The sequence below is a fragment of the Macaca nemestrina genome, chromosome 1, assembly GCF_043159975.1.
Source record: "Macaca nemestrina isolate mMacNem1 chromosome 1, mMacNem.hap1, whole genome shotgun sequence".
Classification (NCBI taxonomy): Eukaryota; Metazoa; Chordata; class Mammalia; order Primates; family Cercopithecidae; genus Macaca; species Macaca nemestrina.
The window spans coordinates 225,146,963-225,156,931 of record NC_092125.1 but is presented as its reverse complement, the minus strand read 5'-3'; the positions used below and the strand labels follow the sequence as shown (position 1 = coordinate 225,156,931).

Genomic DNA, 9,969 nt, shown 5'->3' with positions numbered 1-9,969 from the left:
GGGTGCCTGTAGTCCCAGCTACTTGGGAGGCCGAGGCAGGAGGATGGTGTGATCCCGGGAGGTGGAGCTTGCAGTGAGCCGAGATCTCACCACTGCACTCCAGCCTGGGCAACAGAGTGAAACTCTATCTCAAAAAATAAAATAAAATAAAATAAAATAAAAAAGAGCTCAGAAAAGTTCCTGGCAATAGTACATTCTCTGGACAGGCTAACCCTTGTTCATTTGGCTCCTCTATGACCCTCTTCATTCCTGGTATATTTCATGATATTACTGGGTTATTACTTCGTTCTCTGAAGTCTAAATCCAATTTTCAGCAACTCATGGTTTAATTTAGCTTGGTAATTCCCAATATCTTTGTGGCAGGCTGAATAATGACCCCCCAAAAATGTCCACATCCTAATCCCCCGGAACCTGTGTACGTAACATTACAGGGCAAAGGGGACTTGCAGATGTGATTAAGTTAAGGCTCTGGAGACGAGATCATCCTGGATTATCTGGGTAAACCGTAAACGTAATCACAAGGACTGTAATACGAGGGAGGTCAAGAAGACCAAAGGAGGAAGTGAGGGACGGGGCAGTTAGGGGCTAGTTAGGCAGATAGAGAGGGAGGGTCTCTGGAGAAGGACAGAGAGAGACAATGTTCACAGCAACAACTGAAGAACAGCTGAGGGGAAGAAATGTGGTTAACAATTTCCCCTTGTGCCAGGATGTTGCTCAAAAGTGACTGTCCCAACTAAGGCGCAGGTGCAATAAATCAACCCAAATGTCTTTCACTTAACCCAGCTCATTATAATGTCATTAACATAACATTAGCATTGTGGTTTTAGCCCCCCTGTGGGTTTTGTTTAGGCCCTCATGGATAATAGCCAGGATGGAGTCGCTCTGGCCAACCCCAGGCATAGGTAGATGCAACACTCCTAGGAGGGAATTTTACCCCTCCCATTGGAGCAAAGCCCACGGAAGACTTCCTGGCTGTTGTGGCATAAAAGACACAGAACTCAGTCCTGTTTCTGGCAACCTGCTTTTGTTGCAGTAAACTAAGGAACGGAGAGACCAATAGGAGAGAGACCGGAGGATTGTTTATTTTAGGTATGCACTGGCTCAGCGGACTCACATCCAAAAAGCTGAGCATTGAACAAAGACAGAGCGGGGTTTTTTATAAGTGGCCTTAGAGAAGCAAAACAAAAGCAGTTAATCATATGGCGGCAGATCACGTAATCTATAGCATAACATAACTTGTGACCTTGCATAGCTGCATTGTAGCAGCTTTGAAAGAAAAACAAGAACTGGCTAAATACAGACATTTGTAAAACATAATAATGCTTAAGAAGCCTGAGAAAAGAGTAACAGTAAAAGAATCTTTCTGTCTCTTTTTTTTTTTTTTTTTCTTCAACCTTGCTCTGGAAGCGGGGGAGTGTCTGGAGCCCATTCCTTTAGCCTTGGCTATTTCAACAGCATTATAACTGTCCTTGAAATGAGCTTGCTAGGCAGAGGAAAACTTGTTCTTTTCTTTTTCTTTTGAAACCTTGCCTTGCCACATTCTGGGCCTTAGCTTTTGCTTTTCTTGGAGTGAATAAGTGCAGTACTTATTATTAATATTATTTTTAAATTTCTGCCTCACTTTCAGGACCCCTCTCTTTGCTGAGAGTTTTCCTTTTGTTTAATAAATCCTGTTCTATTCTACTCCCTCTCCACTGTCTGTGTGCCTTATTCTTCTTGGTCGCAGAGCAAGAACTCAGACCTAGCTGCACTAAGGACTAAGAAAACTACAAAGGAAGCAAGAGATTGGAGTGATTGAAGGAAGAGACCATGAGCCAAGGAATGCAGGTGGCCACTAGAAGCTGAAAAATGCAAGGGAACCAGATGGTCCCCTCAGAACCTCTGAAGGAGCCAGCTCTGCCCACACCTTGACTGTAGCCCAATGAAACTGATTCTGAATTTCTGACCTTTAGATTTGTAAGAGAATGAACTTGTGTTGCTTTAAGCACTGAGTTTTTGGCAATTTGTTACAGCAGCAGGAAACCAATATAGTCCCCTGCTTGCCTAATGGGTCCCTTAGGCATGAGGGGAGGGTGAGGACTCATTATGGATTTGACCAGGAAGGGTAGATTTGACCTGCTTATTGACCAGGGAAGGGTGGAGCTGAAAGACATACGAAGCTGCCTTGCAGATGTAAACTAGGGGTGGAGCATGCTGAAGAGATATAAGCAAGACTCTGGTCTACTCTAGGAAGTAGAAGGTAGTGCCAGCAGGAGATACAAACAGAACATCCAATTCTCGTGGCAGGAGGACGGTGAGTTTGCACAGAGAAGGGGCACAGGATGTTGATGGCAGGCTGAGCTGTAAATATTTTTAGGTATTTGGTTCCTATTTTGCTTATACCTAAATTAATGATAGAAAAGAGGATTTCCACTAGGGTTTTGGTCTGATTGTTTTTGGATGTGGGTTACTGGTACCCAGTGGGGAAGAGGATTGAGACACAGGAGGAGATGCCTGTTGGGAGACACCCCTACCCGACAGGTGCTGAATTCCAGGAGGATGTGTGAGGCTGGAGATGCTCTCTAAGACTGCGAAATTCATCACCAGAAGGCTAGTGAGAGAAAGCAAGGGTACCCCCATGGAGTTGGACCTGACTGTGGCTGGATATTCTGCAAGTGGGTTAGTTCACACAATGACTTACTCATGTTGATGCTCCATTTATATGGATATAGCTGAAAGTCAGAAAGGAAATAGAAATCTGTGAGTTTAGCATCGAAATGCCGAAGGCATGTCAGAGTGTGTGTACTTTAGGTAGAGGACAGTCTCTGGGCTGTTGACTTAGGTCTCTCCATTCTTCTTGTATATGTAATTCTAAGAAGTGTGGTCATCTGGTTTCTGCCAAACAGATGAGGAAGCCAGGAGATGAGAACGGACAGACAGACAACCCTCAGAGGCAACAGCTGGAAGCCTATGTTAGAAATGCTAACAGTGGGCCGGGCACGGTGCCTCACACCTGTAATCCCAGCACTTTGGGAGGCCAAGGCAGGTGGATTACCTGAGGTCAGGAATTCGAGACCAGCCTGACCAACATGGTGAAACCCTGTCTCTACTAAAAATACAAAAATTAGCCAGGCATGGTGGCAGGCGCCTGTAAACCCAGCTACTTGGGAGGTTAAGGTCAGAGAATCACTTGAACCTGGGCAGTGGAGGTTGCGGTGAGCTGAGATCATGCCATTGCACTCCAGCCTGGGCAACAAGAGTGAAACTCCATCTCAAAAGAAAGAAAGAAGGAAAGAAGGAGAGAAGGAAGGAAGGAAGGAAGGAAGGAAGGAAGGAAAGCAAGCAAGCAAGCAAGCAAGCAAGAAAGAAAGGGAAATGCTAACAATGAAAAAACAAATCAATACACACACAATAGTACCTCCAGCTGCTCCTGCCACTCAGCCCTTCCCAAGAACTTCCCAATCTCCCTACAATCCACCAATCCAGGGTTAACTCCTGGCAGAGCAGGGAGCTTCCAGACTCTCTTCCACACCAAGTCTGGCTTCTGTTGTGATTGGTTATGCCCCGGCCCTATGGATACCCGTGAGCATAGATGTGCATTACTTTAGTAATCAATTAAGTTAGCTAACTTTCCCCTCTCAATACCTGGTAAAAGAAATCCAAAAACATCATAGTTAGGGGTCTTTTCTTTTCTCTCTCTCTTTCTTTCTTTCTTTCTTTCTTTCTTTCTTTCTTTCTTTCTCTCTCTCTCTCTCTCTCTCTCTTTCTTTCTTTCTTTTTGAGACGACAGAGCCTCCTTCCTGAGCCTCCCAAGCAGCTGGAATCACAGGCACATGCCACCATGCCTGGCTAATTTTTGTATTTTTAGTAGAGGCGGGGTTTCACCATGTTGGCCAGGCTGGTCTCGAACTCCTGACCTCAGGTGATATGCCCCCCCCGCCCCTTGGCCTCTCAAAGTGCTGGGATTACAGGTGTGAGCCACTGTGCCTGACCGGGGTCGTTTCTTGCCCGGAGAATTTTATATATATATATATGTTATAGGCCCAGCGGACATCAATATATTACAATGCAGGAGAATAACTGATGTTCATATTAGTGGAACTCAGTCATTAAGAAAAGTTTAATAACATTCAGTTTTATCTATTTAAAAATGTACCATGCATTTTAGAGGTTTTAATCATTTTGGTGCTTACAAAGGATTGAGCCTGTAACCATCAGAACTCACTTGTTCAGAGTGACTCATTCTTCAGGATGAGCTCACACTCCTGCATGAAACAGAACAATAGCCTTTGTGTGTTACTTACAGCCAAAATATGCATATTCTTGTGTAGCCAGACTCATTCTTTTTTGTTTGTTTGTTTGTTTTTATTGTTGTTTTTGAGACAGAGTCTCGCTGTGTTGCCCAGGCTGGAGTGCAATGGCACGATCTCAGTTCACTGCAACCTCTGCCTCCCGGGTTCAAGTGATTCTTGTGACTCGGCCTCCTAAGTAGCTGGAATTACAGGCACACACCATCATGCCCGGCTAATTTTTGTATTTTTAGTAGAGACGGGGTTTCACCATGTTGTCCAGGCTGGTCTTGAACTCCTGACATCAGGTGATTCACCCACCTCGGCCTCCCAAAGTGCTGGGATTACAGGTGTGAGCCATCGCGCCTGGCCCACCAGACTCATTCTTTTATGCTGGTCCTGTGCAGCCTGGGCTAATGGTGCCTCCCTAGTCATTGGTTCATCATCTGTCCTTGCTCACCTGGGCTGACAGTGCTTCCCTGCTCACCTGGGCTGACAGTGCTTCCCTGCTCACCTGGGCTGATGGTGCCTTCTTGCCCACCTGGACTGGCCATGCCGCCCTGCCCCCTTCTTTTTCCTTGCCTCAGTGGGCCTTATCAAGGGGCAGTGGTAGAACCAAGGAAGAACAAAGGCTCCTTTCTCCCTTTGACCTTATGTTGTAATAATGATACGCTTGTCAACTCATCTCGGACAGCCAATCCAACCATAGGCCCTAGAAAAATAGGAGTTTAGAATTAAAAAAACAACCTTGATCAGCCAAGGATGTGGTTGGATGAAGGCAGAAGGAAGCTCATAGCATAGAGAGACTCACTAAAAATAAAAGCAACAAAAACAGAGCGGACATAGGGCATGCACCTGTTGTCCCAGCTACTTGGAGAGGACGAAGTGGGGGGAGGTTGCTGAGGCAGGAGGATCACCTGAGTCCTGGGAGGCTGCAGTGAGCCATGATTGCACCACTGCACTCCAGCCTGGGCAACAGAGTGAGACTGTGTCTCAACAAAGAAAACAAAACCCAAAAAACAAAAACAAAAACCCACCACCACCACCACCAACAAAAGCAAACCCGAACAAACAACGTGTCTTCCAAATCCAAGAAGACTCACGTTCAAAGGTGATGGAAAATTTCAGGGTTGAAGTAGACAAGGAGTCAGAAAATAGGCAACCCTACTTACCATACCCGATTCTGGGTCCAGCATGTCCTTGGCAGGGTGCTGCACGGTGAAGGGACGTGAGTGACCCTCTCTCTAGAAATGTGCCCTCGCTGGCAGATGGCCTTGCTACTCCAAGAGTCCATCATCTGATCTGACCCCCTTATTGCCTTAATCACTCACTTTCACAGCAATTCTCAACACCAGCCAGGTCAACAGGTTGCCAGCCAGCCCAGGCTCTTGCCTGAGCGAAAGACAGGCAGAACCAGGGCAAAGCGTCAGATGTGATGGGTGGATACGCTGCACAGCAGTTCTGCGGCAGGGCTGCTGTCATCATAGCCACACAGATGCAGTATGTGCACTGTGTTTTAAGGAGCTGTGTGAGGCAAGGAAAGTCCCAGGGCCCTCCTGGGAAGCCAGCCCCAAATGCCTGCGGCAGGGCAGTGAGACCCATGGGGCTGGGAGCTGCCAGGAGTGGTGGGCCCTCTCCATTTCACTGTGCTCTTCCCGGAGCACTCCTCTCTCTGACTCTCCAGGGCCCTTTCCTTCCTCCCTCCCTCTCTGGGCAGTCTTCCCCTCCCCCGTGGCCCAGGCTTTCTCTGAGCTCCTTCCTGCTCCAGTCCCCCTCGCCTGGGCTCATCCAGTCCTCCCAGGCTTCCATGACAGCCTGACATTTCAGTCTCTGCCCATCTGCTGCTCCCTGATTCTTTCTGGGTCTCCCAATTCAGATTCCCAAGAAAAAATTCAGATGACCGAGTTTGTGTTTTCCTGCCAGTTCCATGTCAAGGGTCCCGCCCGGGCTTGTAAAGGGTCTCGCTCTCCTCAGCAGAGGTGGGGTCTCGTGATTTACAAGGTAGCCCTTTCCCCAGGACTGGGAGTCAGCAGGTGTGCGTCACTGATTTAGCAAGGACAGGTGAGTGGGTTTCTCATTTTTGCAAAGAAATGGTCCATAAGCTGGAGATTGCAGCATTTTTCCTCCTGTTCCCTCACTAACCAGCTGGGTGGCAATGGTAAGTAACTTCCTTTTCCTGTAAAATGAGGGGTCTGAATAGATGCTAATGCCATTTGCTACACACCAGGCACTGCTCCAACTACTGCAGGCACATTTATTGATGAATTTCCACAAAGGAGGTGCTATCACTAACTCCTTTTAAAGAAAGGAGGCGGGCAGGTGCGGTGGCTCACACCTGTAATCTCAGCACTTTGGGAGCACCAGGCGGAAGAATCGCTTGAGTCCAGGAGTTTGAGGCCAGCCTGAGCAACATGGTGAAAACCTGTATCTACAAAAAATACAAAAATTAGCAGGGCGTAGTGGCATGCGACTCTGGTCCCAGCTACTTGGGAAGCTGAGGCAGGAGGATTGCTTGAGTCCAGGAGAAGTGAGCTGAAATCGTATCACTGCACTCCAGCCTGGGTGACAGAGAGAGACCCTGTCTCAAAAAAAGAAAGAAAGAGAGAAAGAAAAGAAAGAGATAAAGGAAGAAAGAAAGAGGAAAAAAAAAAAAAAAGAAAAGAAAGGAAAGCTGAGGCACAAAGCACTGAGTAACTTGCCCAAGGTCACACAATTAGCAGGTGGCAGAGATCCGGTCTAGTTTCAGAATTCTTGCCCTTGACCATGCTTTGCTCTCTCTCTGAGATTCTTTCAGCTCTTGAGCTTTAGAAATTGAAGTTTCCAGCAAGTTCTTTGCAGCAGCTGATGTTCTCTGTTAAATGACAGCGGGGAGTCTTTGAAATATTCAAGAGAGCCTGGGTTCACTGCTAACATCCTTGTTGTGAAGGCCTGCTGCCGTTTGCCATTCCAGGACCAAGTGGATAATGAGTTAAGCTAGGCTGGGAGGGGGTTCAGCTCCCCACAACAAGGCAGGGGCAGCCCTTTGTGTCCGGCAGCATGGTAGTCCCCGTGCAGGAGCTCCAGCTGCCCTTTGTGTTTGACCTTGTGGAAGGGCATGGGAAACGCTGGCCTGTCAGCAGGCATAAACTCAAAAGTTTCTCCTTCAGCTAGTTTCAGGGACGGTCTAGCCAAGTAGATACACAGGATGAGGTAATCCATGGATCCTGTGAGGGAAGTTGGCTGATTGACTTAGGTGTGCCCAAGTGCCTGTAGGTGTCAGAACAAATCTATGCAGAAACGCGGACGCCCACACCAGCTCAGATGGCCTAAAGGCACGCATTGGAACGTGGCTCATGAGCTGGGACCCGGGATCAACCGCTGGTTTAAGGAGAGGACCGTGAAATGCCCGAACGTGGATTCCAGGCTGTCTCCCCGGGTGCCTGGCTGAGGGCAGCCACGTGTCTGCAGCGGTGGCATGTGTCCACGACTGAGACAGGCAGAGTTTGCAGGCAGCGGTAATCCATCAGCAGTCCCCAGATCTCTAACGTCAGGCGAAAGGGCATAGGAAGTCCCACTGTCCAGGGAAGTCCTTCATCCTGCTTCTCCCTGCCTTGGGCCTTTTCCCATTTCCGCGGTCACCTGTCTATAATGGCTGCACTGTGCGGCCCTGCAGGTGCTCCTGACACTGAACAACCAGACCCATGGACTGACCGGATATGAAACTGACGTGGGAGGAGATCAGGCAGGTGCTGGGGCTGCCTGGCCCAATGCACAGAGCCAGAAGGGCTGTTGTGGGGAGGGTGTTATTGTTTTAGTGGGTGCAGCAACGAGTGGCTTAGCCAGTTGGGCGGATCACTTGTAAATTGTTATTTACAGTTTCTGATCCTTTAAAAGAAGAGCTTCGCGGGAATCAGTCTTCATTCCAGATGTGCAGCACCATGAGGGCCCTGGTGCCTCTGTTGTCCCTGTTCCTGCTGGGTGGCCAGGCCCAGCATGGGTCTGACTGGACCTACTCAGGTAAGCCCCTAGCCCCTGCACGCTCCCTCAGTTACCCTCACACCCTTACAACAGGACAAGCGCCCTTCTTTTTTTTTTTAGACAGAGTCTCACTCTGTTGGCCAGGCTTGAGTACAGTAGCGTGATCTCCGCTCACTGCAACCTCTGCCTCCCGGGTTCAAGTGATTCTCCTGCCTCAGCCTCCCGAGTAGCTGGGATTACAGGCACCTGCCATCATGCCTGGCTAATTTTTGTATTTTTAGTAGAGAGAGGGTTCCACCATGTTGCCCAGGCTGGTCTCGAACTCCTGACCTTAGGCGATCTGCCCACCTCCCAAAGTGCTGGGATTACAGGCGTGAGCCAGCACGCCCAGCCAAGACTCCTCCTTTAGGGCATTTCCCAGGATGGCCAGGGAGCCCACCTGCCATCTGTTGGGGATCTGCTCATTGTGGCTTCAGATGTTATCTTTGCAGTGTCTCAGAAGGTATGGAGAACAAGCTGAACTGAAACTTCAAATAAGGAAAAGAAGGAAATAGCTTTCCCCTTCACAAACTCCTGATTTATTTACAGGCTTTTTGCTTTTTTTTTCCACTCACAGTGTTGGCTGGTTCGAAAGCACACTCACTGCTTCTCTTCGTAAAGACATTTGCTTTGTTGGTCTGTGTAAGTGGAAAATAAAGTTCTTAGAAAAGACTCTTGCTAACCTCACGGAAGGTGCTGTGGGGTTTACAAGACCTTCTTTCTTGGAAATTTCATGGTAGGCAGTTTACCTAGAACATCTTGACATAAGAACCCAGTTCCCTTTGGTCTGTGGGAGGCCAAAACCAGACTTTTTTTTTTTTTTTGAGACAGAGTCTTGCTTTGTTGCCCAAGCTGGAGTTCAGTGGTGCCATCTCGGCTCACTGCAACCTCTGCCTCCTGGGTTCAAGCGATTCTCGTGTCTCAGCCTCCCAAGTAGCTGGAATTACAGGCACTCATCACCATGCCTGGGTAACTTTTGTATTTTTAGTAGAGATGGGGTTTTACCACGTTGGCTAGGCTGGTCTCAAACTTTTGACCTCAAGTGATCTGCCCACCTTGGCCTCCCGGAGTGCTGAGATTACAGGTGTGAGCTACCACACCAGGCCCCAAACCAGACTTTTAAAATGTGAAATGTAAAATCCTGGCATTCAGCATGGGTTCTGGTCCACATGTGAGCCAAAGCTAGAAGGCTGTGTCTGTGGGGTGTGTGGACACTAAATGGCCCTTTCCAGGGGCAGTGAGGAGAGCTTCTTCCCGCGTCCCCCTCCTTTCTGTACAGGACCATGGACTGGGGTCCATGAGGAGGCTGGTGGCCACTGGCCGATGCAGGAAGTGAGACAAACATCTGCTTCCTGCAGAGTCCGCCCCAGCTCAGCTGCTCCAGAAGCATTCCTTCAGGATGAAGGGGATGATCTGTTAAGTCAAGGGCAACGGAATTAGGGACATCCTGGGAGGTTCAGAAAGTCCAGCCAGCTCTGACCAACCGCTGTGTTCCTGAGCACAGTGATCTTACACATGGCAGTGCCTCAGAAGCCTGGGGCATTCTGCTTCACTTGGCCAAGCAGTGCAGGCAGGTGGTTCAGAGGTGAAAGAAGAGAGAATTCAGACAATGAAGTCCTTGTCCTCCCCAGGCTCTGCCCAGCCTCTGAGACAGTGGGCTTCCTGGAAAGCTACTAGGGACTCTGGGAGAACCTGAGAGTAGCGT

The 9,969-nt window shown here is 48.6% G+C and overlaps 1 protein-coding gene across 5 annotated transcripts in view; it reads left to right on the top strand.

Moving 5' to 3' along the window:
* Positions 1–2,217: 2,217 nt before the first annotated feature.
* Positions 2,218–9,969, top strand: part of LOC105479178 (carbonic anhydrase 6) — a 42,584-nt gene continuing 34,832 nt past the window's right edge. Inside the window, exons 1-2 of one of the 5 annotated variants that reach the window (XM_024792177.2) lie at positions 2,218–2,356; positions 8,124–8,264. In XM_024792177.2, the coding sequence (XP_024647945.2) occupies positions 8,174–8,264 (91 nt within the window). In that variant the 5' untranslated portion in view covers positions 2,218–2,356; positions 8,124–8,173. Of the gene's footprint in view, positions 2,357–7,204; positions 7,763–8,123; positions 8,265–9,969 lie in introns of those variants that run through there. The other 4 variants (XM_024792174.2, XM_024792179.2, XM_011737034.3 and 1 more) reach the window with 4 other exon arrangements.